The following is a 27,874-nucleotide window of genomic DNA, read 5'->3' on the forward strand; positions in this document are numbered from 1 at the left end:
AACTTGCTTCACGTTCACAAAAGCCCCATGAGGTACTTGCGGTAATTATCTCCACTTAACAGATGACGGAACTGAGACACAGAGAGGGTAAGGAATTTGCCCAGCATCACACCACAACTAGCACAGAGCAGGGCTGGCTTTCAAGGTCAGGTTCATTGGCTCTGGAATGCACGCTCTCATCGCAGTGCCACACGGATCTCCCCTCCCACTGCTCTCCCCTCACTGTCTCTGGCCTCCACGCGATTGTCAGGCACAGTCCCGCCTCCGAGCCTTTGCACCTGCTGCTCTCCGCTGTCAGGAACACTCTCCCTCACTCATTTCCGCTCAGTCTGGATGCCTTCCAACACGCCTCTCCAGCATCTTCCTTGCCCTCCTCCCATTTTCTGACCCCACTCCCTGCTTTATCTTTCTCCTTAGCACATACCGCTCTTTTAACATGCTATGTTGTGTTTTATTTTTATCTTGCTTATTGTCTGTGTCTCTTACTAGAATGCACACTCTAAAAGGGGAGGGGTTTTTATTTTTGCCCACTGCTATAGCACCAGCATCTAAAATAGTGTCTGGAAAACAGCAGAGGTGCAAAAAGATTTGTTGCATGAATGAATGTTGGACACCGTTCCTAAACAGGGGAGCTTCACACGATGTACGGAACTATTTGACCCGGATCCTGGGTTCCTGACAGCTGACCAAGGCCTGAGGTTGGCCCGGGTGTCCATAGGGTGTCTGGGTCAGCACAGAGCAGGGTATTCCCTCCTCAAGAAAGGTCCAGGACTGCCCACAGCCCGTGCTAAGGGCTCAGAGCCTCGCCCCCCCGCTCCATGCCGCACTGGGGAGCAGGAACACAGAGGAGCGAGGATGGCACGCGTCGGTGTCGGGCGGAGATGCGGCCCACTCAGGGGCCCACACAGACCCCGAGCCCTGCCACCCTGCCACCGCGCCTCCCAAACTCCCATTCTCTTCTCCCCCTTTACCTGCAGCCCCGGCATTCCAGGGGGTCCAGGGGGTCCAGGAACACCCGGGGGACCCTGAGGGAGAGGAGAAGCAATCAGACCCAAAAGAAAGCTCTGCCCCACCGCTGGGGGCAGCGGCATCACGGTGGGCAAGCCACAGGGCGCTGGCGGGCAAGTGGAGACACAGAGGAGACAAGCGACACACACCTGCGGGCCCGGCTGCCAGGAGCTGCCCATCCAAAGTCCCGGAGCACCCTGGGTGGGAGTGGGGGTCGCAAAAGAAGGGAGAGGTTATAGGCAACGTTCACACCAAGCGCAGGGCTGCGTGGGGAGGCAGCTGGCTGGGGCGCAAAGCCCTGCGGGGCCCTCGCATGTTGAGCCAACACAGGAAGCCAGGCCTCTCCCCCCCGGCCGGGGGGAGAGCTCTCAGCACCACTTACCGGCATGCCAGAGAAGATGGGGTCCCCTCGAGAAGGGCAGGAGCACTCCCCTGGCTCGCCCTGAAAAGATAAGAGCCTTTGTCAAAGGGGGGCAAGGATGGGGGACCTTTTGGAAACCAACATCCGGGAGGCAGCACGGGCTCTAAGATGGAGAGAAAGGGTTTAAATCCAGAATCTGCCTCTTACGACTGTGCCCTTGGACACCCTGTTCTCAAGCCTCAGTCTCCTCATCTGTAAAATGGGCAGCATAGCACCAAACACATAGGCCATCAGGGGGATGGAATGGATGAACGCATACAGAGTTCCTGCCCCATGGAAAGCACTCAGCCCTCAAGTTCTAAGCGCTACTGTTATTCCTGTTGGAATAGTAGCAAGGAGACCAAAATAACTCCTCAGCTCCTGTCTTCGAGTCCACCACCGGGTGCATACATTCCCCCGGGGGTGGGGTGGGGGGCTATAGGGGTTGTTAATTTCTCCACGGTATTGGCCACAGGGCCTGGGGACTTACCTTCTCTCCCTGAGGTCCCTTTTCACCCTGCAGGGAAGAAACACAGTGAGGTGAGTAGATAGGGGTGTGGAGGCGAGACCTGCTGGGGCTTCCTGCCGCCCTGAGGCACTGTACTCACTGGAATCCCTCTGGCTCCTGGAAGTCCTTGCTGCCCATCAGGGCCCTGAGGGGAGAGAGCCCATGGTCAGTGGTGAGCCAGGACAGCAGCCAGCCATGTGGCCCACCGGCAGGGGAGGGCAATGGGACAAGCAGAAGCCTGCACCCCAGTGCCTGTGTCCTAGAGGAGGGGACTCTGGCGTAGGAGACAAGGAGAGAAAGAAGGAGAAAGACTGGCATTTCCTGAGCACCTTCGGGGGGTCAGACACGGGGCCAAGCACCTGTCGGAGAACAGAGTGGGATCCCCACTCCCATCCCTGCAGGACGGTACCGTTCTGTCTTCCAGGTGAGAAAACTGAGGTTTAAAGAAACTTTGTAATAGACCCACCAGAATCACTGCACCCAGCTATATGCGGCCCAAAGTCCCTGCTGGCGCCCTCTCTCTCCCCCTTTAGTGCTCGCCACACGTTCCATCACAAAGGTCATCTCAACTGACTTAGCAGGAGATGGGAATTTCTGCCCTTAGTTTATCACCAAGGATTTGAAGACTCTGAAAGGCTGTCACTGGCCTAAGGTCACACAACTTGCACGGTGTGTGGGGCTGGGGGGGGGGGCTCCCGGCTGGGGTTCAGCCTGAGGGAAGAAGATCTGGAGACATCTGCCTGGCTGTTCAGGGGCATTCTGATGGCTGCCTTCCTGTGGGACATGCCACCTTCACACACGGGACTCGCAACTCCACGAGAATCGGGACTGTCTTCACTTTTACCTCCGCCTTTACCCAGGGGCTCCCTGGAACAGCCAGGGACCCTGTGTCTGGGCGACACAGACTGGTTGCATGGATGTGGGCGAGTCCCTGGCCCCTCTGGGCTTCAGGGCACCCTCAAGAGGACCCCATCAGTGATATTGCCAAACCGGAACTGGAATTTCTCTAGGGATCCATAAACACAGAAAAGATATCTTTCACTGGGCTGTTTTCAACATTCCCAGAAACCCAAGAGAAATTACACACTTGCCCACGACCTGGCTTGGCACAGCCTGGCTGCAAGGTAGCACTGCTTTGATTTAGGCTAGAATTATACCATCTCGTAAAATTCTAGTGGGTTCATGTGGAGTAGACGCTGACTATTATACAGGTATTTGATGAATGAAAATAAGGAAAGGCATTTATTATTACTTAATCTATGCAATTTGTTCAATAGGCACATCTTTTAAAACATGGGAATGAGGGGCGCCTGGGTGGCTCAGTCAGTTCAGCGTCCGACTTCGGCTCAGGTCGTGATCTCATGGTTCGTGAGTTCGAGCCCCGCGTCGCGCTCTGGGCTGACAGCTCGGAGCCTGGATCCTGCCTCGAATTCTGTGTCTCCCTCTTTCTCTGCCCCTCCCCTGCTCTCTCTCTCTCTCTCTCTCTCTCTCAGAAATAAATAAGCATTAAAAAAATAAATAAATAAAACATGGGAATCGTGGGTGGGACAGGAATAGAGAGGTCTTTGAGGGTAATGAGGTTGCTCTAGATAGATCTGTGCTGGCCAGTATGGTAGCCAATAGCCGCATGTGCTTATTTAAAATTTAAATGAATTGAAATGAAATGAAATGTAAAATTTAACTCCTCGGTCACACTAGCCACATTTCGAGGGCTTGAAAACCACGTGGCTACCGGCTACCCTCTCGGGCAGAGCAGAATAGAACATTTCTATCATTGTGGACAGCTCCATGGGGCAGCACCCATTTAGATGAGCCCCCAAGGACCAGGCTTTGAAGTGGGGTGGGTGAGTTAACATACGGGCTTTGAGTCAGACAGACCTGGGTTCAAGGCCTGACTCTGCCTGCTCATTCTCTGGCCTTCCGGGGGACAATGATAGCCAGTCCCTTACAGGGCTGTTGTGAGGTTTAAGTGAATCTCTGTTGCTTTAGAGCTCAGCACAAGGCCTCAGCGCAGTCACTGCTCCAGAAATGGTGGTGATCAGTGATGTCATTCAGGTGCCCTCCCCTCCAGACAGTGTGGCTTTCCTTCTCGGAGGCTGGGACTCTCTCCTCCCCTTCCCCACGCTGTGGGGCCCGGTCAGTCAGCCCTGTGCCCTCTTCCCAGCAGCACCAGCCCGGCCCCAACAGGGCCTCCAGCACAGAGCACAGACAGGACCCTTACCGGAGGCCCAGAGACACTGGCACCAGGGGGCCCCATCGGCCCGGCAGCTCCTTTCAGCCCCGGAGACCCCTGCAGAAGAGAGAGCACAGAGGCTAACGGCGTCAATCGGGCAGGTGAGACGCATCAGACCAGGTGTTGGGTGGCCCACCGTTGGGCATCACTCACTCCCATGTCCCCGTCCCCCCTGCCAGGGCACTCAGAAGCACCGCAGGTCTAGCGCCCTACGAAGCAGAGGCTCACCTTGGCACCTTTCTCTCCGGTGGGGCCAGGTGGTCCCCGAGGTCCCGGAAGCCCCTGCAGACAGAAGGAAGCACAGTTCCTTAACCCTTGGCCCGAAGTGGCCCCTTCCCCCGCCAGACTCCTCTAGGCCAAAAGCAGACGTACCTGAATGCCAGGCAAACCCTGGACTCCAGGTTCCCCCTGCAATTTAGAAAAGACAGACTGGGCCACAGGCCCTGCCCCACTGGCAGACCTGGTCTGGGGTGGGGTATCTGCCAGCCCAAATTCAAGAGAGCTCCCCGGCAAGACCGTGAGGGTCAGAGAGGCAGGGGTCAAAGCCAAGGTCCCCCGCAGGAGTGATGACAGGCCAGGGCTACAGCCCAGTTCTTCTTCCCAAAGCTGTGCCCTTGAGCACTGGAGGCCAGGCAGAGCCCCATAGTTTTGGGGACAGATAGGAGGGGGCAGATGGTTAATAGAAGTGTTGGGAGGCTGGGGGCAGGCAGGCCAAGGGAAGGCTAGAGACTCACCTGCGGCCCCTGGATTCCCCTTCCCGGAGGTCCAGGCTCTCCCTGAAGAGACAGAAGGACAAACCTTGGCTTGGGATTCCCCACTCACCCAATAGCCTCTTCCCCAGCCTCTTCTCCTTTACCCCCGCACCTCCACCTTCTCCCTTCTCTGGGGCTGATCTTCCCCACTCCAGGCCCATGCCCCCCCCCCCAACCCTCACCACACATACCTGCAGCCCAGGCTCCCCGTACACACACCTACCTGGGTGCCCTTCAGTCCTGGGGGCCCTTGAACTCCAGGTAGACCGGGCTGGCCCTAAAAGATACAGGTGGCCCATGGGTCCCACAGGGAAAAGGGTGCAGGTGGGAGAGAAGGCAAAGCTCAGGCAGGGAAAGACCAGAGGGCAGGTAGCCGCAACTCACCGGTTTCCCAGGCCGGCCCACACCTTCTGGGCCCGGCTCTCCTTTGGGGCCCGGCTTCCCAGGCAGTGCTGCCGTGCTCGGCACCGCCCCCTGCAGGCTGGGGCAGGCAGTGCAGCCATCACCCTGGTCAGAGAGAGGCGCAGCCAGCAGTCCTTGAGCCAGGGCTGACAGGCGGGCCAGGAAGAGGCACCGGAAAAAGGGGGGGGGGGTCCCTGCGCCCCTCTGAGAGCTCTGCCCCTCCACTGCCCCCACCTCGGTCTGGGAAATCAAGACACGCCCCGACCCTCCCTGCTCTTCCCCTCCCTGCCTTGCAGAAGAGCTGAGGCATCATCCAGCGATTCCGGTACCCCACGAGGCTTGCAGCCTGACTCCGCAGTCCTTCACCTCATTAGCTCTCAGCCCCATTTCTTTTTGTCCGGGCAACAAAGTCCCCCCTACCCGACTGACCTTTTCTCCTTTCGGGCCCATGGGGCCCCGCACGCCAGGCTCTCCCGACAGTCCCGGCCGCCCTGTGGTGCCTGGCACTCCGGGATCTCCAGGGTTCCCAGCATCACCCTGTAAGGAGCAGGCTTCAAGGAGGGCAGAGGTGGCCCAGCTTGGGGCAGACTGCCTCTTGGGAACTAAAGGCACTCAGAACCCTTTGCTGGGGCCTGGGGGCTGCCCAGGGAGTGGAGAGCGGGCACAGGGCGATCAGGAAAAGGAGGTGGAAAGCACCTCAGAGAGGCGGTGCCCGCCCGTGCCCACGAGGCTCTCTCACCTTGTTCCCCTTCGGTCCACGCTCTCCAGCCTTGCCCTGGGGAGAAAGCATTTCTAGTACCCACTCACTCATAGCGGACACCCCTAAGCGTCTGGCACTGTGTTAGACCCAGGGAACTCAACAGGGCACAAAAGAGTCCAAAATCTCTTCTCTCGTCCTAGCAAAGCAATGCTGGATAGATTAAGAGAGGAGCCGAGCCAGAGTCCTGTCTGGGTGACCCCCGGCAAGCTGCCTAACCTCTCTGTGACTCGGTTTCCTTACCTGTCAATGGGAAGGATAAGAATGGCGTTGGCTTCTACCCTGTAGAGTCCTTGTGACATTAGACGAGCTAACGTGTATGAAGCGGTGTGTGGCACCCAGCATACGCTATGGCAGTGCTCGCTGTGACCAGTAGAGCGAGGACAATAATAATCAGTCCCGTGGTAACCACGGGTCATCCTGAACACCTATCGTATGCCGCGAAGTGCTTCACACACACGATTCCTAGGCCCTAGGTGTCGGTGATTGCAACACCACCACGCAGAGGAAACAGAGGCACAGAGAGGAGAACAGTAACTTGTTCAAGTCAAAGCATGAGTGAAAGGCAGAGCTAGAATCTGAACCCAGGCCCTCCTGGTCCCGAGTTGGTGCTCTTTCTTTCATACGCCCTGCCAGGCCGGGTCCCAGGATGAAGGGCTGAGGCATCCTCTGGGGACAGAAGCACCGACCCTTCCATCGACTCCCACCTACTCCCCACCATCCAGGGAGCCAAAAGACCCGGGCAGGGTTCGCCCCTTCCTTTGCGCCTCTCCTGCAGCAACCTGGGAGCTCACCTGTTTCCCTGGCAAGCCAAAGCCCGGGGGCCCAGGCTCTCCCTTCTCTCCAGGAGGGCCGGGCAAGGCCACTGCGTAGCTGTCCCCATCCTGAGGCTCGGACAGGGCTGGGCATGGCCCACAAGGCTCCCCCTGCCAAGTGAGGACACAGGGTTGGGGGATACCAGGCCGGGCCTGTAATCGGGGGCTGGGGAACGGAGCCGGGCCTGACACAGCGTCCCTGCTGGGCGAGGGATAGCTCAGGTGAGATCGCGGGAGGACAGGCAAGAAATGAAGGTGGGGGCCAAGTCATCAAGGGTCTTGAATGCCATGCTAAGGAGTAAGATGTTACCTTCAGGCAGTGGGGAGCCTTGTGGGGATTGAATTAGAGCAAGATAAGTGTGTGTTTAGGAAGTTCACCCTGGCTGCAGAGGGGAGAGTGTCGCCAGACTCACCTTCTCCCCTTTGATGCCTGTGGATCCCACTGGCCCTGGTGGACCCTGTGTGATTAAAAAAAAAAAAAAAAAAAAGAGGCCACGTGTGAGGCCCAGCACCTGCCTGGGCTATGCTGGGGCACAGTCCAGGTCTGTCGTCCCCCCCCCCAGTAGTAGGTAGCACCTCCCGTCTTGCCCTTTTCCCAAGAGCTGTTGTGTCTAGAGTACTTACCGGCCGGCCAGCTGGCCCTGCCTCCCCAAAATTACCCTGTGCAAAGCAGAGAGCAAAGGGTCAAAGAGAGGGTGCTGGGTCAGTCCCCAGCCACAAACCACAAAAGTTGCCTCTTAGGACCTCTAGACTACCCCTCTCATCTCCTGGCTAGGGAAACTGAGGCCAGGGATTTCCCCCAAGGTCCCCAGGAGAGTCTGTGGCATGTTCCCCAGGCTCACTTCACAGAATCCTAGCCCCGCATGCAGCCCTCACCCAGCACACGAAGATCATTAGCTCATTCATTTGTTCACTGGATGCCTACATGGCTGTGCCCTGGGGCAAAGTACTGGTGGGTCGCAGTGAACAGCACACCCAAACACCTTGTGCAATTTACACACGTGTGGGGGACAAGAAGTAGTTTTTAAGTCACAGTAAGTGTAAACAGCCAGGAGGGCTATGAGGGGCACAGACACGAGGGAGGCCATTTTGGACAGGGTGGTCGGAGAAGTGTTGACCACAATTATTATCAGAAAGACGAGAAGAAGGCCATCCAGTGAAAGAATAGGGGGAGGGGGGGAAAAGAGGGAGAACGTACGAGATGGTGGGAGCCACGAGTACAGAATCTAAAAGGTGGGGACATTTCTGGTTCCAGAGCGGAAGGAGGCCAGCACATCCACAGCCCCGGAAACGGAAAGGGAAACGGAGGAGAGGAGAGCCGGAAGAACCGGGAAGGCAGGCAGGGTCCGGCCAGGGTCTTGTTAAGCACAGCAGGACTTTGCTACAGAGTCAATCATGAAGGATTTTAAGCAGGGAAATAATGAAACCCGAGTTCTTTTTGCAAGGGCACGTTATGTTAGCTGCTGGGTGGCAAACGGGCTGTGGATGAGCTACGGTGGCCACAGGCAGGCCAGACTGGGGGGCTGCCACCAGAGTCCAGGTGAGACTGGTCGGGACTCAGATGGCGGTGGCGCTCACAGAGGTGGAGAGGAGCGGGGGAAGCTGACAGAGATGCCTGTTGGCAGGACTGGGGGAGATGACTTGGGGGAAGGAAGGGATCCAGGCTGCTGCAGGTTTGGGATCTGAGGAGCCGGGGACGTGCCATTTACTGGGACAGAGACATCTAGAAGAGGAGGCAGCTGTGAAGTGAGGGTACAGGGGCCCCGTCTTGAGAAATGACGGGTGTGGTTTGCCTGACAGAGCAGAGTCCGAACATATATTTTGGTATTTCTCACGCTTGGACACGCATCCACCCGTGGAAGCCCTCATTTGGGTAACACCGCGTTATAAGTTCAATGCTGTCATTTGTCCCCAACACAATCATAAATACAAATGTGAACACGGGCCCTGAAATCGAGTAACCCAGCTGAGCAGCGAAGATTACAGACTCTGGAGCCAGATTCCTAGGCTCGGATCCCAGTTCTACACCCGAACACCCATGTGACCTTGGGTAACTGACTTGGCCTTCTATGCCTCTGATTCTTCATCCGTAAAATGACAATAATGGAGTAGCTCCCCGAAAAGGTTTTAGGGGGATGAAACAAGTTAATACGTGCCTAAGCACTTGGAACGGTGCCCGGCACATCGTAAGTGGTAAAGGAGAGGCAAATATTGTTATTTTATTAAAAGGTAGTCTTAAATGTGCTTAATTGTTTTAGATTATCAATAAAATAAACACACGGCACTAAGGAGTTCTCTTGGAGAAGGCAAGGGCTCTTCCAAATAAGCTCATTGACTCCAGTCTGCAAAGCACGGATGAATTCATTTCACTGTGGGTTTACAGTTTGATCTCTCGTCTGTATCGTCCCTATTCCCTGCCTCCCTGCCAAGAAACCGTGGTGTCACTGACAGCTAACCCAGAGCTCACCTTCTCTCCTTTCAGCCCTGTTGGCCCTGGAGCCCCAACTTTCCCCTGAAAAACAACCAAATCACAGTTAGAGCACCTTCCCACTCCCACACCTGCAAAACCCCATGGTTCCAGTGTCCCCCAGAAAGAGAAAGGCCAGCTTGGAATTACGAATGCCACAACTCCAGCGGTAGCTGGGCAGTTACTTCTTTTATGCAGCCGGGCACTTGGAGATTCTAAGAGGGAACTCCGGGGCAAGCAACCCGGGGGGGCACAGGGGTAGAGGGAGAGACCAGGCTGCAGGCCTGGGACACCTGCCTCAGGGCCTCCTTCCTGGTCTCTACCTTGAGACTCGGGGGCTGTGGGGCCAGGGAAGCCACCAGTGTGGCAAAGATGGGCTGGTCACTCACCGGAAGGCCGGGCAAACCGAAGCCAGGGAGGCCCATGTCTCCTTTGGCCCCTGTAGAGGGCCCAAGATGCTGGGCCCCTACTGCTAAGCTGCAGGACAAGCAGGAGTCCCCCTGGGGAAGGAAGTGAAAGAATTGGAAAGGTTCCCAGGAGTCAGAGGGGGGCAGCCAGGGGACCAGTGTTGCCTTACCTTCTCTCCTTTGGGACCTTGGATGCCAGGGTCTCCCTGCAGGGGAAAAAGGTTTATTGGCTGAGACTGGGCACGTTGGGGCACCCCAAACTTCCTAGCCATATGCGAGGACAGCAATGGTACATACCACAAACCCTTCAAATACCCAAGGGTCCTGTGGGGTTCAAGATTAGCACCCAGGGCCGGGGCTCATCAACCCATGTAATAGATGGAGGAAATCAGGCCAGGCTAAGCTACCTCACTGGAAAGTTCCTGTACCTACCCTATCACCTTTCCATCCAGCAGATCTCAGGCCCTCCTGAAAGAAAGTGTCAGTGAGGGAGTGGGATAGGGAGTCAAGGCCAGGACCCGAACCCGCCCCAGCCCACTGCCTTCCTCCACCCCCAACCAATCCCCAATCACCAGGAGGAGGGCCAGCCTCACTCACTATAAGGGTGGGCTCCACCCCAGCTTGCCCAAAGGGCATCTTAGAGCCTCCTCAAGAACCCCAGGAGGTAGCTGTGGAGACGTGGGTGACCTTCTAGCCCAGCCCTAAACTCTATGGTTCAGCCCCCCTCCCCTCAAGCTAAGAGCAGGGACCCTCTGCCCACAATCTCTCTATGGCCAAGAGATGTACCCAGTCCCTCTGCCAAGTACCCAACTCCTCTTCACAACCACGCCTGCAGGTTTTTGTGGTGCCCCTCAATGGCACCCCTCCCTGGGCACTCACCTTGGCTGGTGCAGGATCACCTGGTTCCCCCTTGGGCCCTGGTTTTCCAGGGAGCCCTACGAAACTCTGGAACCCTTCAGGCAGCGTTGGGCACACTTCACAGGGGTCACCCTTACAGAAGGGAGAGACCGTGAGCAGACAAGTTGAGGCCGAGACCCCGAGGAAGACAAGGAGCCCTAGACATTGGATGTGCCGGCACCCTACCCCCAACATCAAGGTGGACAGTGGGATCACTGGAGGGGCCTTCTGTTCAACTGACTCATTCACTCCACTTACGGCTCCTGGACATCACAAAACGATATCCTCACAATAAGCCACGAGAAGCCACTGTGTCCCATTTACAGATGTGGAAACTTAGGCGCAGAGGAGCTAATTGACTTGCCACATTCATAAACCATGTGAGCGGCTGAGGCAGGATTCAAACCCTGCTGTCCAACTCCCAAGCCAGGCTCTTGATTTAGTAATTATGCACACACCGTAGGAACAAAGATGGGGTCTGCTAGAGAAGGTCCAGTACCCCTGATGCTCAGAGTGTCGCCTTCAGAGAGGAGATCCCACTCCCACCATACCCTGGTGCAACCCGGCCTGGGACTCACCTTCTCTCCCTTCAGCCCCGGCACCCCTGGCTTCCCCTGTTGGAGAAGAAGCAGTGAACATCAGTGCCGGGCAGAGGGACTGATAGGCCAAGAGAGGGCCCAAGGACCTAGCCCCCCTCTCTCTGGAGGCCTTGGTAGAGCAGCCCTGGGCATGGTGGGCGACAGCACCCCTTCCCCACCGGACTGGGCTTACTTACAGGTTTCCCACCGGGACCTTCCTTTCCTGGCACCCCCGCGCTGCCCTGCGGTCAGAAGAAGTATTAAGGGGGAGGCTCCTGGCCATGACCTCAGCCCATTCACCCCTCCCCCACTTAGTCCTTTCTCAGACTCCCTCTGTATACCCCTGTATACCCCTTCCCTGGTACAGCAGGTCAAGAGGAATCTAGGTGACGCCAGAGGAACCATAGCACACAAGACAGTCAGACGTTTCCAGGGCACAAGATCCTAAAATAAGCCCGGGCCCTCTAGTTAAGGCCTCTCTGGTCATTACTAGACTTAGGCCTATCTGTCCCCATGTCTGGAACCCAGGCCAGGGCTCCCATGTCGGCAAGCACTGGGATGGGGACACTCCCCGCCGAGGGGCCTGGCTGAGTTGAGCCAGCCTCAGCTGAACGCCTGGCTCCTGCCCCCCATGGATGCCTGCTGCCCCTGGACCGCTCTCCTCTCTCCTTCCATCATGCAGGGAGCTCCCCCAAGCGCCCCTGACCCTGCCTGTGCTTACCTTGTCTCCCTTAGGGCCTGGCGGGCCACCCGGGTCCCCCTGAGGGCAGAAAGAGCATCAGCCAGGGGCTTCCTAGGGAGCCCCCACATCACAGTAAGACCAACTCTAGCCCCCTCCTTTCAACCAGGACCCCCAGGCCGAGCCTTATCTCCCCAGCCCTGGCCAGGCAGCAGAAGGGTCTCCGAGGAAAGAATAGCAGAAGGGGCAGGAAGTACTCACCGGGGTCCCAGGAAGTCCTATCCCAGGGGCCCCAGGGAGGCCAGGGGGCCCAGGCTCTCCTGCCAGTCCCTCAGGCCCAACAAAGCCAGGGTCTCCCTGGCAGAGAAACAAGGCAGGTATGAGAGAGCCGCCGCCCTAGCCCCACCTCCCACTCTCTATCGCACAGATACCCACAACTCACCTTCTGCCCTTTGGGTCCCATGACGCAGATCTCCCCTGGCCGGCCCTGTGGGGTCGGGGAAGGTGGAAGAAAAGCCTGAGGCCCTGAGGCAGCAGCCCTGCTGAGAAGAGGCCACACCTACCTGCCCACCCTCAGTGCCCCTCTCCAAAGCCAGACTCCATCCCTGTGTCCCAAGGTCATCAGAGGTCAACCTCTGGGCATTAGAGATCAGGGGCTGTTAGGCTCCTGGGTTCAGGTCCTTTTCTGTCCCCTCTTTGCTCTGCTTCCTGGGGCACAGCCTCCCCCTTTCTGGGGAGCAAGGCTAGCAGGCTGGGTTCTGATGGCAAAATCCAGCATTTCACTGAGAGACACGGGGTTGCGGTGAGGAAGGGTCCCCAGCATCGTACGTCTCGGCCTGGCTTTCCCGGCGAGCCTTTAATGCCTCCGTCTCCCTTCTCGCCTTTCTGGCCCTAGGGAAGGAAAAGGCAAAGTGACTGGGGTTGAAAGAAGGGGCCAGAAGAACCAGAGCAGCTCTAGCTGGAGGAAGGACAGTTGCCTTCTAGACCCCTGGTCTCTGCCTCCCCTGAGACCGAATGGCTTCAGTCACTACAGGAAAGTAGACGACAGAAAGAACTTTTGAACCAGCCAGGCCACTCTCGGGGAGTCTATGGCATTGCCCTCTGGGTCTGGTGGGAACTTGGACAGGACAGGGTGACTGGGAGGGAGAGTGAGTAGTGCCAGCTCTGTGCCTTCCATAGGGGTGGTGGCCTCCTTCCTCTGGGAAGATTCCAGACATCTCTTTCCTCAAGTCTACAAGGCCCACGCACCTCCTTGCCACCCACCCCTCCAAATCCACGCCCATTACCTTCTGGCCTGTAGAGCCCGGAAGTCCTGAGGGTCCCTGAGATAAGGCGGGGACACAAAAGAACGCGTGAGGGAAGGCGGGCGAGGCTGGGCCAGAACCCCACCGCCCTGCCCTATCCCTGGTCCCACACTCACCAAGGCTCCTGACTCTCCCTTCTCTCCCTTCGGGCCTTCTGCACACTGAGCAGGGAGATAAGGCGTTGAGAGGGTCCCGGGGTCACCCTGTGGCCTTCCCCGGGGGCTGACCCCATAGTGGTCTTGAAGTAGGCCTTGCCTCCAGGTCTTACCTGAAGCGGGGCATCCGGGGAGATCCGGACACAGTCACTGCCCTGTGGGTGGGGAGCAAGGGATCAGGGGTGGGACCCTGTTCTGAGAAGGTTGGGCTCAAGAATCCCGCAGTCCCAGCAGTCATTTTCTAAGGACCCCTAAAAACTAGACGTTTCCCCATACTAACTCCTAGAAAGACCCTACCCCTCCGCCCCCGTGTGGGCTGGGCTGCAGGGTTTTTTGGCTGAGCCGTTGGGACGGGTTCACACGCCAGCCCAGCCTCAGGGCACGGCCGGGGAGGGCCCCGGGGTGGGCCCGGCTGGGGCACTTACCCGGGCTCCCTTCTCTCCCTTGGGGCCTGATGGGCCAGGAAGGCCTCGCTCACCTCTCCCTCCCTGTGGACGAGATCAAATCAGGGGCTGGGACCAGAGGGACCACATGGGAGACTTGAGGAAGCTCTCCCAGTCTGAATTCTCTACACATCGACCACACAAGGGTGTTTAAGTGAGCACACTACCCCCCAACCCCCAACCGTGCACGCAGCATATGGATTCCATATGCATTCGTCCATATGGCCCTCCCACCCCAAGAGGCTATATTTGGCAAATCTAGAGTCTCACACAGAGGGTACTCCCCCCACGCCCCTACTCAAGCACGCAAGCTCGCACGCAGCCCGCCCGGGGCCACATGGACACATGTGCGTGGACACGCACACGTAGAATGACAGAGCCGGTGATGGCGAGAGTCAGGCCCCTTCGGTTCAAATCCTGCCCCCGCCACCTACTGGCACGTGACTCAGGGAGGGTCGCAAGTCACCTCTCTGAGCCTTAGGGTCTTTAACGACAAAAAGGGATTCAGGGGGCCGTGGCAAGGACGGAACATGACACCACAGGCCAGGTGCTCAGCGCGGGGCCTGGCACTCACCGGGCCCTCACACGAAGGCGGCCCCCGGAAGTTGTGCTACATACTCTCCGGCTCGCACCAGCACGCTGTCGCACCTTCACGCGTGCACAGCCTGTCCCGTCGCTCACAAGCCGCACGGGGCTGTCGGGCCCACGGGCACACGGGCTCGCTCTCCCCATCACAGCGGGCCATGCACAGGAGAACATGTGTCCCAGGAAGCACGTCGCCAGACCCCCACACGATCACTCTGACACCCCCAGTCCCACACAGGGGCACAGCTGGGTCTCACTCAGTGTTTTCTGAAGCAAAAGGATAGGACCTGTCCCCACTGGAAGCTTGAGGAGGCAGGAAGGCAACGTGTGCACAAGTGGGGCCCAAAGCCCGATGCCAGGAGGAGCCAGAAAAGGGGAGCTCATCACATCCTTACACACGTGCACAACCCCTTACTCTCTCCAACACACACACACACACAGACACACACACACACACACTCACCTCCCACACACATAAGGTTGGGTAGCCCTAATATAAACACACAGCCACAGGGTCACATGCTGTGAGACAGGCTGGGACTGCCAAAGAGGGCAAGAGTGTCCTGTTCTCCATCTTGGACTCACCTTGGGTCCAGAAGGACCAGTTGTGACCTGGATGGGGGGTGGGGAGGCAAAGAGAACATTATACCGCAGCGATGGAAAGAAGACTGAGGGCACAGAGAAGGCAAGCAATTAAGCCAGGGCCACACAGCATTGTGGCTGCACCAACAACAGCCTGAATTCCAGCCCCTGCTCTGCCTCCCAGGCCAAGCACCACGCCGACTTTATATCCCAAGGCTGTCAGACTTGCAGAGGGGTCTAACCTACCTTCTCTAAACTGCCTGACTTTGGCTAGCTCCACCCCCTAGTTGTTAGGATTGCACAGCTGCGCGGTTGCCATGGTAACTCCTGCATACCTGGGGACCATCAGCCTCACCAGATTTGGTGGGGGGCTAGATGGAAAGAAGACCAGGCAGCAGAGGGGGTACTTCCTGATGTCCCCCGAGATCAGGGGGCTTGGAGCCAAGGGCAGCCGGGATTATGCCATTCGTGGACCGACGTGGTACGTCAATTCAGGATGTCAGGCCGTGGGAAAGTAATGACTCACGCTACCCACAGAGGAAGCACAGTTGGGTACCAGCTGTGCTCTCACTGAGCCCCTCTCCCTTGTCTTTCTAGACCCCCAGAGGGAGGCTGGACCAGAGCCAGCTGGAGAGGGATAGGAGGGGGGTCCGGAGTCAACATGTGTTTGGGCACCAGTGCTGGGCTGTGTCACCCTGAGTCAGCCTTCCCCTTCTCGAGGCCTCCAAGGTGATGTAGGAAGCCTTCAAGCAGAACGGCCCTGAGTCCTCGTGGGGGAACGGAAAGCTGGGATCATCAACCAAGGTCCTGATCCCACCAGTCACCACCCTGTCCCCAGTGCATTGCCCAGATCACAAGCCGTGAGGCTTCCTTCCGTGCAGCCCTTGGAGGGGCTGGGGTGGGCGTCAAGGCCAGCTCTGGGGGATGGGCAGGGAGGCGGTGTGATAAGAGCACAAAGATCCCCTTGTGCTTAACCAGGAAGCTACCAGGCCAACCTCTAACCCACTCCCAGCCCCCGCCCACCCCACCCTGCACACGCTCTATTCACTCACATTGCTCTCCCGGGTACCATGGACACAGGGTGGGCACTGCAAGGGAAGAATGGGCCAGGAGGTCAGTTCTGAGAGCCTGGGACCAACCCTCACCACCCCATTCCCCCGCTTACACACAGCGAGCACACAGAACATCACGTGTGTCCTGTGTGAAGTCCAAGGGAGCAGGAAGACAAGCCTCGTCTCCCAACTCCCAGCAACCCAGAGCCATTTCTCACTGTAGCCCAGAGAGGAAGAGCAGTGCGATCTGGGTCACACCGCATGTGGGGGGCAGGGTGAGGCCCAGGATCTGGGGTCCCGCAGCCAAGGCCCGGACTCTTCCCGCGATGTGTATGGCCGCTTGCTGCCCACACAGCAGGAGTGTCCAGGACTAAGCCCAACCCTCCCCCCCACCCACCCACCCAAGGAGAGAGGCAGCAGGCGGACAGGGCCCAGCGTTGAGCCCCGAAGGAATGCTGGGAGCTATGTAGTCCTCCCAAACCCCTACGCCCAGCCTCCAGTGCCCCAGAGCCTTGTCCAAAGGGTTCATGCTGGCACCTCCTCTTTGCCAGTCTAGATGGGAGGCTTACCTCATCGGCCGCTGTCTCCTGACGGGCCTGGGAAGAGGGAGGGCATGGTAATGGGCAGGAAGCAGAGGGTACGAAGCACTGCTTCCAACACTCCTACCCAAGAACTGCCAGGAGCGGGTGCCCTACACAGTGCCAGTTACTGTCTGTCTCGCCCCCAGTCATCCTTCCTTCCCAGAGCTGGCTCCTATACATCCTAAGCTCTGTCCAGGAGTGGGGGCAGGTGGAAAGAATGTGGGAGTAGAGTGGCTTAGTCAAGGGGTTTACAGAGGGCGCGGAGAGCAGACCGAGGACACGGTGAACTCCTCCCCCTATACCCACTGTCTCTACCTTTGTTCCCCTTTCTGCCTTCTGGCTGATGCTTCCTGTCAGCTGGGCATCCACCTGGGCAGAGAGAGCAAACAGGAACTGTTGAAGAGGGGGCAGCGCAGGGGCCCATGCTGGAAAGGGGCACCCAGGTAGGGGCATGGGCCCCAGGTACCCCCTCAGTGGGCACGTCCCAAGGCATCAAGAGCCTGCTCAGGCCCCTGGCACTCCCACAGGCCCCCCCCCTCCTTTTCCCCCCACCCACGTGATGTCGGAGAAAACAAGACTATGAATCAATGGGATCCTGTGTTCCTGCAGCCAAAGGCTGGGCACGATGCCCAGCGGGCAGGGAGGCTGCCCAGCCTGGGGGTGGGGCTAAGGGAGGAACTGGGCTTCCCTGCCACCCTAAAGAACCTGAGAGTGGTAGGGCAGCTGGCCATGGTGCTGGGGTGTAGAACCAGCCTGGCAGTGGCTGGGGCTGGGCCCAGGACAGCGAGCAAGCCCCGAGGGAAGCAATATGGCCGGGCCTCTGATCCCAGGTACCCCTGTCCCGGAGAAACTGCCCCTCGGTGCAAGCCTGGTCCTGACCTCACCAGGAGGGTCTGGGGTGGCATCAGTGAGGGGTTGGGTAGTGGCAGAGCTAGATGGATACATCCCTCAGTGCCAAAAGGCAGGTAGGCACAAGTTCACGCAGTGGGCTCTCTGCTTCCTTGAATCCTATAGGGGGAGTTCATAGATAGGCGGGACTTCCGGTGCCCTCCCTACCCTGGGAACAACTGAACCCAGTGCTGGACCTCAGTCAGGTCAGGGGAGGAGAGTCCCACTTGTACCTACCTGTGGTAGGTGCCACAGGTACCTGTCCACCTACCTTGCTGTTTTGAGGCTCCTCCAGGCAGAAGCAGCGAGTGTAGACCTTGCCTTCGGTCTGTGGATTGATCTCAATGAGCTCATTGCTCTGGGTATCCCGGCGGGCCTTGGAGGTCTCTGGGGGACACTGGCCAGCACAGGGGAAGGGCTGGGGTCAGTACAGAAGTCAGATTGCCCCTCACCCTCTCATCCCAAGATTTCAACGCATCCCCTCGCTGGTTCCCCATCTGTAGCACACTAGCCCCTGGGAAGTGCCCCAAACCCTCCCAGCTGGGCTGGAGCTGGGCCACTCACCCCTCCGGGTAAAATCTCACAGCATCCCTCCTCCAGCACAAGCTCTGGGTCGCAGTAGATGTGTGCCTGCTGAAGGTCAAACTGCAGGGGACACACAAGTCAGTTTCACTTCATTTTACCAAATAGCTCAGTGTCCTGGCTGCCAGGGAGGCACAGAGATGGCTCCACCCCAGGATTAGCCCTCAGAGACCTTCCGGTCTCACCTGGGGAGACCATCAAGAATATGGCGGTCACCAAAAGCAAAACGGAACCGCACACGCAGGAAAGAGGGAGAGGAAGGAGGAAAGTTCACTTTGGCCCAGAGGAACAAGGCGGAGGAGGTTCCATTTAAGCTGGGCCTTGGGGCGCCTGGGTGGCTCAGTCGGTTGGGCGTCCGACTTCGGCTCAGGTCACGATCTCGCGGTCTGTGAGTTCGAGCCCCGCGTCGGGCTCTGGGCTGACAGCTCAGAGCCTGGACCCTGTTTCAGATTCTGTGTCTCCCTCTCTCTCTGCCCCTCCCCCGTTCATGCTCTGTCTCTCTGTCTCAAAAATAAATAAACGTTAAAAAAAAAAAAATTTAAGCTGGGCCTCGAAGGACCAGTAGATATTCCACAGATGGGTCTGCACGGAAAAGCATTCCAGGGGGAGGTGACAGCAAAGACAAAGATGTGGGGGTGGGGAAGTAATAGGTGACATGTCCAGCTAGGAAGGAACTGACCAGAGCAAACAGTATGGAGAGATGTAAAGGAAGGTAATACCATAGACATTTCTAGGGACCAGATCATGAAGGGCCTTGCATGCGAGGTTAATATGTTTAGGCTGCATCTGGAGGGCAGTGGGGAACCACGAGAGGATTCTGGGCAAGGGAAGGACCTGGTCAGATGCAGATTCCCGGGAGCTCACTCAGGCTCCCAGAAGGCGGGAGCAGAGGCCAGAGCCCGACCTCGCACTCACCGAAACGGGTTTCCCCTGCTCGGCATCCAAGCCCAGAAAGACATGGCCCACAGGCCGCATGGGTCGCCGGGGCCCCAGAGGCCGAGAGGAGGCTGACGTGCAGTCCACATGCACGGAGGCCACGCGTCCAGCCACACTCAGCACCAGCTTGTGCCAGCGCAGGTCAAAGAGCTGGGGCACCGGGAAGATGCAGGACACAAAGTCACCATCTTGGCCGCGGGCCCGGAGCTCCAGGCTCCGCTCTTGGCTGTTGACTTCCAGGGAAATCTGTGCGGAATTGAACAAGGAAAGGACAGAGAATCAGAGCCCCAGAGCCCCCGGTATGGCAAAGTTCGGGGCCCTCGAGGTCATTTCACAGGAGGGGAAACTGAAGCCCAGAGAGAGAAGGAAGCTGGTGGGGGTCACAGAGCAGTTCGCCCTGAAAGAAAGGCATAGGTGTCGCTGGGGCAGGGCTAGCCTGGAGGGTGGGCGCCGGGATGGAGCAGAGAGGCCCCAGAATTCACAAGCTGGGTCAGAGGCTGGGCCGGACTGGCATGCTAGATGCCCCAAGATCCATGGGGGGGGGCGGGGCGGGGGGTCCGGCTCACCTGTGGGTACCCGTCTCCATCGGTCACTTGAAATAAATACCACGTGTTCTGGCGGGTGTGTTTCTTCAGCAATAGTGTCAGCACCAGGGCAAACTCATCAGGGAGGCCCCGAGGGAATACTCGTCTGGGGGGAGAGCAGGGAGGGGACCCTGAGGCTCAGGTGAGAGGCCAGCTGCTGCCCACCCTGGGCCCTCAGGACCGCCGAACCTGCGTGGGACACGCACCGGCCCCCTCCTCCAAACCGACAGCCATGGGCATGTCACTCTACCGACAGCTATTGGGTGCCTACTATGTGCCAGGTGGGTCTGGCTGCCGGGGATAACAGTGGTGAAAACACAGAGAAGGTGCCTGCCCTCGCGGAGCCTTCAAGTCTGATGACGGGGTGGGGAGAGGTAGGGCCCTAAACACAGACTCCCCAGGATGGCCATGCCACCATTTCATTACAGTTGTACTTAAGTTCTTCCAAAGAATCCAGGATGCCCTGGAATCCAGAATAACCGGGGCTGGCCTAGGAGAAGAGGTTTTGGAAAAAGCTAAAAAGCATGCAGCCCGACGAGAGCAGGAAGAAAGAAAGAGGGCCATTTTGGAAGATAAGGCTGAAGAGGGAAGGAGGGGCCAGACCTCCCTGAGACTTGTAGGAATTTGAACTTCACATGTGGGCACATGTAGGTGTGTGTGGGCACACACACACACACACACACACACACACACACACACACACAGCTCTTGCCAGGTTCCCACACACATCCTGGAGTCCTCACAGTGCCCTTAGGGTACAGACCTGTCCCCCGACTGCTAGCCAGAAAGAGGGGAGGGACAAGAGGAGAGGGTGGGCCTGCCAGGCATCTCCTCTGTGCCTATCCTGTAAGCCCCCGGGGGGGGAGACCAGGTCGACCCCTGGCAAAGGGTGGGATAAAATGACCCACAGGGGCCTCTGGGTTCAGGCCCTCACGTCCAGAGTTGCTGGGGAGCATTGATTCCCAGTGGTCATACTGGGGCCTTTACCGCATGGGCTGGGTGAGGGGGGCTGCCCCCAGTCGCAGGATGAGGGGCCCCTTGGGGTTGCGGATCTTCTTGATGGCAGATGCTTTCATGAGGTTGAGTCGGCGGATGAGATTAAAGCCTTTGGGGGGAGACACCAGATGAAGAGCTCAGCTGGGCAGGTGAGGAAGGGGTAATAGCCACTCCAGGAAGACGTAGAGGAGGGACGGCTGAACGAGATGGGCACTCACCAGTCACGTTAGTCGATACATGGCTTCTGTGTTCTAACCTGAGTCCCTCCTGGTGTGAAGGTGGGCATTGCTCACCTGGAAGAGAGTTGGCAGTGGGGCACTCAGTAAGCTCTGGCTGAGGTCGCTGTACAGCCAGGCCCTTGGGAAAGCTGGAGAGAAGCAAGTGTGTATTCCCCATTCTGGACCTTTAACCAGGCCCCGCCTTGGGGCTGTTTTCACCTCTTGCCTTCTGACCCTGGCCATCCCGGGAGCCAGGAGGACCCCCAGTATACAGATGGGAAGACCGAGGCCCAGAGATTGAGGCTGCGCTCAGGGCCGCTGATTTCACAGCAGAGCAGGACGAGAACTCCCGGAACCCAAACCCCCGAGATTTCAGGAGGCAGGTCAGCAAGAGAGAGAGCAAAAGAAACTCGGGGCAGCCCTAGAACTCAGACGGAATGGGGGCTGGATATATACATGTGCTCCCTCCTTGATATACCCTAGTCGGTGTGCGTGGGGAGGGGGGGGTGCAGAGAAACACTTCGGGGGTAAAGAAAGCTCACATTATGCATGCCTGTGTTATATACGAGTACATTTGCATGTCTGCACACGTGTGACTTGGGGATACCCGTGCCACCAGAGATGCCACGTGCAGCTGGTACACGTGTTCTCAGCAATGGCTGGGGTTTGCTTCCTACATCTAAAGCAGAAAGGCAGGCCAGACAGAAGACTTGAGTCAACAGAATGACTTTTCACCTAGATAATAACTACCTTATGAAACAGTAAGAAGAGACTGAGGGCCTCAAGAGACCACAAGCTAAAGGGAACCACTAGGACCTTGGGGGTCCAGACGGGGTATGGTAAGTGGGTAGAGGCTCCTAGAGAAGGAGATAGCTTAATTAGGGTCTTCAGAACCCTGAAGGGACAGATGGGCAACGATGAGGCTGCCTCCTCTCCAGGCTGACTGAGCAAAATGTTAAGAAAGGTGCTATAACAGGAGTTAGAGGCGAGACTCCAAAAGGCCTTCCCATCAGTGCAGTTGCGGTAGCTGGGACAGGATAATGAGGACAACTCCTAGAAGCTGGGCACTGGACTCCCTGGCTGCCTAACTGGAGGAAGGAATCCTGGATCTCTAGGCCCAGTGACCCCACTGGAGTCTCCCTCCCCCAGGTCTGGCCAGAAGGACTATCACTGTCTTGAGCATCGGCAGCAGCAATGGGTGACTCACCCTTGGCCATGGGCCCAGATTCCTTACAGATGTTGAAACTCTCTGCCCCATCCCCCAGGCGACCCGGTAAGGGAGAGAGCAAGGCACTCGCGCATACATGCAGAAACACACATGTACGCACACAGCCCTGCAGGCAGTCACGTGCACCCTGGGGGCACACCCCTCTCACATCTGCACCTTGGTTTTTCTGCCGCCCTCAGCTAGATGAGGGTTCTAGGAGTTCTATTTCTGCTCAGCGAGGCAGCTAAGCTACGAAGCCCAGAGGGCACCCAGCAGGGCAGGGCAAGTTGCCCGGTCAACTTCCTCTGGCTTTGGGCCCTGGAAAGCTGCACCCTCTGTCCCATCCAGCGTCTGGGCCTCGAGGCGGGCTCTTTATCCAGGATCCAGGGCCAGCCGTGTGGAGGAGGAACACGTGGGCTGGAGGACGGATTCTCCTCCATGAAAGGCACTGGAAGGGCTTGGGCCTCTCTCAAGATGCAGCTTCCTTCTGCAGGAACCTCACCGGCCCTGCCAACACTCTGTGCACACGGTGAGTTTATGTGCCGGGAGGAGAGTTGTTCTCTCGTACACGGAGACAGAGGGATATGTACAGATGCACAGAGAGACTCTGCGATGCTCAGAGATACACAAACATGCAGACAGAAACACACATACATACACTCTAGCTCACACTGCACAGGCTCACGGGTGCAAACACCTCAGACCACCCTGAGCCCAGCCTGGGACTCTTATAAATGCCCACGTGATCGAGGCACGGGGTCACATATGTACACAGGGCTCCTGTATCTCAAGGAGCCGGTCATAAGCCTATGGCACCCTGAGCCTCCTGTGTCATCTCACCTGTATCTGCCCCATGGCTGCAGGCGGCCCAGAGACTGAGCAGCCACAAGCCAGAAACCCAAGGTGCCCACATCCTGATCCAGAGAGGTCGGCCACAGCTGCAGCACCTGAAAACCACAGAGACTGTGAACACGGATTCCTGAGTTCACGCAGCATCATACATAGGCGAGTAGCAGCCGGCCCATGGGGCCCAGGCCCTAGTACTGGGGTGGCAGGAGGTCTGGCCAGGCATCCATCCCTCTCAGAGGCCCGACCACAGGCCTTGGGCTAGGCTTTTCGCCAGGGTGATATTCAAAATATTTAACCACCGGTATGGCACGGACACCGACCAGCCAGAGCAGAATGCTGGCCGGAGCATTGAGACTGGGTCCAGGCGGTATCTGATGGCGCCAGTGGATAGTTGCTGCATAAAGGAGAAATCTAGAGGGTCCTAGAAGGCCAGGTGAGTTGGGATAGGGAGGGGCCTCGAGACAGAGACTATTTGCGAAGCCACTTGGAAGTATTTCAAGATCTTAACCGCCTGTGCATATACTAGCCTGGTACCTGGCTAGCTGCACCCAGCTCAGCCAGGCAGCCCTGCCAGGCACCCACAAGGTCAGAGGCCAAGTCTCCTGGAAGGTATCACAGAGTTGTGTGCTGGCCAAGGAAGCTTCCCCCCTGGGTACAGTGGGTGGGAGAGCAGGTCGCCGGGCTCAGGACCTTGTTGCCAACCTCCCCTGCTGATGGATGCTCGTCTCTTAGTTTTATTAAACCCTGATGGATGGGCCCAGATAAATCAATGCAGGCTCAGCGAGCGGCCAGGAGAGCCATACATCATCCGGCCTCCCCTGAGACGGGCAGCTCGCGCGGGCACACCCGGAGTCATTCGTGTGTCAGTATGACACATGCTGGCACACGGGCACATACACACACACACACACACACACACACACACAGACACATCTGTGCCAGTGCACGCATGCATCCAAACCTACCTGCACACCGGCATCCTCCCCGAGACACATGTTCACGGATACACCCTGACATACGCATGTGCCCATAGCCAGCCTGTGACCGTCCCTCCGGTCGGCCCTCCTGCCGGGAAGTTCTTGTGCAAGTCTGACCTCGTCCCCCCCCCCCCCCGCCCCAGCTGTTATGGAATTCTATCACCCTTCCTGAATAGGGAGTGAGCACAGGAAGAACCCCTCACCTCAATACTTTTGGAGATAGGACCCCAGACCCCTTGTTCCTGGGGCAGAACTGTTTCTCCGCCCTACTCATCCTTCCTCCTAGTGGGGTGCACATCCCATCGCTGAACCCTGTTCCGGCCTCCTAGTCTCGCCAGTCAGTGGAAGAGCTACCAACCGCGGGAGGCATGTGAACGCATGTGGAGGCGGGAATATCAGTGTGCCTGTGTCCCCCTCCGACTCCTCCTCTCTAGCCTCCACTCCCCTGGGCCCCAGCCACGGCAGGGGCTGCGGGGACAGGAGAGAAGCTTCCTGAGGATGTGATCCCATCCCAATACAGAGGCGCAGGTTTGGGGGCAGGGAGCGAGCAAGCGAGCGCAGACCTGGGATGGAGTTTAGAGCTCCCCTACAGAGAAGGCGACTGAGGTCCAGAGAGGGGATGCCATTTGGCCCAGGTCACACAGCACGTTGGGGGCCGCCGAGTCCCCAGCCCCCCACCGGAGGCAGCCCACTCCACCCCCACTTACCGTGGCTGGGGATCCCCCACCTCACTGAGTAATGCAGGCAGCCCAGGGCAGCCAGCCAGGGGAAAAAGGGCCTGGGATCCTCAGGCCCGCTGCGAGGGTCCTCGGTCACTTCTGGCGGCGCGGGGCCCCGGCTTCCCAGGTCGCAAGCTCCTGGGGCTGAAGGCTGCCCCGCGGGCCAGCGCGCGCCTGTCTGCCGGGGACCGCCGGCCACTCCGGGTGGGGGAAGAGGGGCGGTTCCAGGGGGCTGGGGACTTGCCAGGGCCGCTAATGGAACACAGCTGGACCCGCCCGCCGCGCGGGAGGCGGGAGGGAGGGCCGGGAGGGGGCTCCGGCGGTGGCAGAGGCGGCCGGCGGGACGCAGAGCCCCGCTCCCGGCCTGGCCCCGCGCCCAGGCCCGCCCCGCCCGCCTCCCCGCCAGGTGAGCGAGCGAGCGAGCGAGCGGGGCGGGGACCCTGCGTGCCCGGAGCTGCCCGGCGAGGGGGGCTCCGCAGCTGGCGGGGGCTGGCGGGTGGGCGGGGAGTCCGGCCCTTTAAGGGCCCGGCTGGACGTGAAGGTCCTCCCCGGTGCCACCCCCTTCGCCTCTCCTGGCCGGCCGGGCCTTCAGAAGGCTGGGGCGGGCGGGGGGAGGGGAGGGGAGGAGTGTTGCGGGAGGGGGGGGCGGGGGGGTGTTGGAGACCCTCCTCCCCAGTTCCGTGGCAGCGGTGACGTGGCTGCTGCCCATGCCTCCTCGGTCAGCTTTTTCCAGCTTTTCAGCCTCACAGTCCCAGTTAGTCGGTTTCTCTCGGTTGGAACTGGGGGGAGGGCCCCTTCGGGTGTGGGAGTGGGCGCTTCATTAACCCCTTCTGCTCTAGCTCGTCCCCGTCCCCGGGGAAGTGGGACCCAGCCAGCTCCCTTATTCTTCCTGACTCTGTGAGGTTAGAAGGGCTCCAGTCTCTGTCCTCGGCTCTAGCTTTGTGGCTTGGAACTTACTATTTGACTCCCTATTTTCATCTGTATGATGAGATAATGACCTGTATACCGTTAGTCTGTGAAAGTGCTTATACAGGGTCTGGCACAAAAGAGCCCAGTATAGGGCGCCTGGCTGGCTGCGTCGCTGGAGCATGGGACTGTTGATCTTGGGGTGGTGAGTTCGAGCCCCACCTTGGGGGTAGAGTTTACTTAAAAATAATAAAAAAATAAACAAACATGCAAGAATAGCTATAACCCCCCCCCCAAAAAAAGAAGAGCTGTAAGAAACTAGGTTTGTCAGCTAATAAAAATGGTATCATACAAAAAAAAAAAAAAGAAGAACTCAATAAATAATTCACTGTTATTATGACTGTGAACACCAGCCAGGGTGGGAGTAGCGGGAGAGAAGGAGGTCGGGATTCAAGCATCTACACAAGCGATGGGACTTCTGAGCAGAAAGGAGCAGGTACAGTGTCCCTTTCCATCCAGAGGCAGGGATGATCAAACCCTCCCAAGGGTCCCCTGCCCAAGGCAGCAACCAAATTTCTGGGCACCAAGGCTGAGGAACTACCCAGAATTGGGTTCAAAAGACACATGAGTGGGGCGCCTGGGTGGCTCAGTTGGTTATGCGGCCAACTCTTGATTTTGGCTCAAGTCGTGATCTCACGGTTTGTAAGGTCAAGCCCCCGCATCGGGCTCTTGGGGTCTGTGCTGACAGTGCAAAGCCTGCTTGGGATTCTGTCTCCCCCTCTCTCTGCCCCTCGGTTCCCGAGTCCTAGGAATGGATATGGGGGGAGGAGGGAGCAACTGGGGTGTCCTGACCAGGGGAGACTTCCTGTAGACACAACATGGTTGAATGGTAGCCCTGTGGCCCCATCTAACCCGGGAGAGCGGGGAGCAGGCCTGGGATTTCCCGCCTTAAGAGCCAGAGGTGCTGAGTCAGCGGAAACCCCAACCAAGGCCACAAGAGGAGCCCCACTGTGGTCCCAGCCCAGGGAGCCGTCCCAGATGTGGCTACGACAGTGGTGGGGCCTGGGAAATGCTGAGCGCAGCAGGCGGGAAGTGGAGGGGTGGGGCTTTCTGGGCACTCCCCGCCTGAGGGGTGGGTAAGCTCTGGCTCTGCCTCCGGGTAGGGTGCTGTCCCAGAGCGGGGCACTTGGGAACTAACAGGCAACACAAATAGGTCAGGGTCTGTGCCAACTGAACTTCACAGAGGCTAACTCCTTGACTCCTCACAACCACCCCAGGAGGGAGAATTCTATTCTTGTTTTTCTTTTTTTTAAATGTTTTCAAGTTTATTTATGGGGCGCCTGGGTGGCTCAGTCGGTTGAGTGTCCGACTTCAGCCTAGGTCATGATCTCGCCGTTCCCGAGTTCCAGCCCCGCACTGGGCTCTGTGCTGACAGCTCAGAGCCCGGAGCCTGTTTCAGGTTCTGTCTCGCTCTCTCTCCCTGCCCCTTCTCCACTCACGCTCTGTCTCTCTCAAAAATAAACATTAAAAATAAATAAATAAATAAATAAATAAATAAATAAATAAAGTTTATTTATTATGAGAGAAGGAGGTAGGGGAGAGGCAGAGAAAGAGAAAGAAAGAGAGAGAGAGAGAGAGCAAGTCCCAAGCAGGCTCCGGAGCGGCCAGCGCAGAGCCTGACATGGGGCTTGACCTCACGAAACCGTGAGATCATGACCTGAGCCTAAATGAAGGGGCGGGTGCCTAACTGACTGAGCCCGCAGGTGCCCGGGGAGAATTCTATTCTTATCCCCATGGTACAGATGGGGAAACCTGGAGCATAGGAACAGCACAACTTGCCCAAGATCACATGGCTAGTAGGTGGTGGAACGGGGACCCACACCCAGCAGCTAGTCTGGACTCCCAGCACACGTTCTTAACTACTGTGCCATCCCGGGCAACTCCCAACTTTCCCCCATTCAGAGTCGACTCTCCCAGGCAGGAAGGGAGGGCTGGACCCAGATCAGCCAGAGCTGGAGGGACCAGAGAAGGTGGAATGCACATAACCCCTCGTGGCACCCCAAGGCACTCGCAAGAACAGCCAAGCCTGGAGATACTACAGGCACAGTCTGGAAACGTACCTATGCCCCTCCCTCCCTCTGATGCGTACGTGCACATATCCGGGAACATACAGATACGCTGTCTCACAACACACGTGTAGACGTCGCACGCAGATGTGGGCACTTATGTTTACACAGCCACATGCACACACATACTCCACATAAACAGACACACAGAGACGCGTACGTGAGCACGTACGAACCCACAGAAATGTATCCCTGGACGTACTCGAGCACAGGTGCGTGCGCACGGCCCTGTATGTACTTGAACGTACAGATACATGCAGGTACGCACAGATATGTATGCA

General features: G+C 58.0%; 1 protein-coding gene across 4 annotated transcripts in view; it reads right to left on the reverse strand.

Annotated features, from left to right (window-relative positions):
* The window catches only part of COL16A1 (collagen type XVI alpha 1 chain), a 49,785-nt gene extending 25,075 nt beyond the window's left edge, over positions 1-24,710 (reverse strand). For 2 of the 4 annotated variants that reach the window (XM_030326856.1, XM_030326855.1), the window contains exons 1-43: positions 24,550-24,710; positions 22,857-22,963; positions 20,810-20,884; positions 20,583-20,700; positions 19,578-19,701; positions 18,991-19,257; positions 18,058-18,138; positions 17,765-17,890; positions 16,921-16,974; positions 16,594-16,620; positions 16,025-16,060; positions 14,976-15,002; positions 13,788-13,850; positions 13,476-13,517; positions 13,324-13,368; positions 13,190-13,225; positions 12,732-12,794; positions 12,346-12,390; positions 12,165-12,260; positions 11,946-11,984; positions 11,422-11,466; positions 11,225-11,260; positions 10,629-10,739; positions 10,182-10,217; positions 9,920-9,955; positions 9,732-9,842; positions 9,343-9,387; positions 7,500-7,535; positions 7,289-7,333; positions 6,855-6,986; positions 6,043-6,078; positions 5,733-5,840; positions 5,286-5,408; positions 5,125-5,178; positions 4,884-4,925; positions 4,522-4,557; positions 4,378-4,431; positions 4,138-4,206; positions 2,017-2,061; positions 1,899-1,925; positions 1,391-1,450; positions 1,158-1,205; positions 972-1,025 (exon numbers count right to left, since the gene is read on the reverse strand). In XM_030326856.1, coding sequence (XP_030182716.1) covers positions 972-1,025; positions 1,158-1,205; positions 1,391-1,450; positions 1,899-1,925; positions 2,017-2,061; positions 4,138-4,206; positions 4,378-4,431; positions 4,522-4,557; positions 4,884-4,925; positions 5,125-5,178; positions 5,286-5,408; positions 5,733-5,840; positions 6,043-6,078; positions 6,855-6,986; positions 7,289-7,333; positions 7,500-7,535; positions 9,343-9,387; positions 9,732-9,842; positions 9,920-9,955; positions 10,182-10,217; positions 10,629-10,739; positions 11,225-11,260; positions 11,422-11,466; positions 11,946-11,984; positions 12,165-12,260; positions 12,346-12,390; positions 12,732-12,794; positions 13,190-13,225; positions 13,324-13,368; positions 13,476-13,517; positions 13,788-13,850; positions 14,976-15,002; positions 16,025-16,060; positions 16,594-16,620; positions 16,921-16,974; positions 17,765-17,890; positions 18,058-18,138; positions 18,991-19,257; positions 19,578-19,701; positions 20,583-20,700; positions 20,810-20,884; positions 22,857-22,929 — 2,826 coding nt within the window. In that variant the 5' untranslated portion in view covers positions 22,930-22,963; positions 24,550-24,710. The remainder of the gene's footprint in view (positions 1-971; positions 1,026-1,157; positions 1,206-1,390; positions 1,451-1,898; positions 1,926-2,016; positions 2,062-4,137; positions 4,207-4,377; positions 4,432-4,521; positions 4,558-4,883; positions 4,926-5,124; positions 5,179-5,285; positions 5,409-5,732; positions 5,841-6,042; positions 6,079-6,854; positions 6,987-7,288; positions 7,334-7,499; positions 7,536-9,342; positions 9,388-9,731; positions 9,843-9,919; positions 9,956-10,181; positions 10,218-10,628; positions 10,740-11,224; positions 11,261-11,421; positions 11,467-11,945; positions 11,985-12,164; positions 12,261-12,345; positions 12,391-12,731; positions 12,795-13,189; positions 13,226-13,323; positions 13,369-13,475; positions 13,518-13,787; positions 13,851-14,975; positions 15,003-16,024; positions 16,061-16,593; positions 16,621-16,920; positions 16,975-17,764; positions 17,891-18,057; positions 18,139-18,990; positions 19,258-19,577; positions 19,702-20,582; positions 20,701-20,809; positions 20,885-22,856; positions 22,964-24,549) is intronic. The other 2 variants (XM_030326858.1, XM_030326857.1) reach the window with 1 other exon arrangement.
* Between the last annotated feature and the right edge of the window lie 3,164 nt (positions 24,711-27,874).

Source organism: Lynx canadensis, chromosome C1, assembly GCF_007474595.2.
Source record: "Lynx canadensis isolate LIC74 chromosome C1, mLynCan4.pri.v2, whole genome shotgun sequence".
Taxonomy (NCBI): domain Eukaryota; kingdom Metazoa; phylum Chordata; class Mammalia; order Carnivora; family Felidae; genus Lynx; species Lynx canadensis.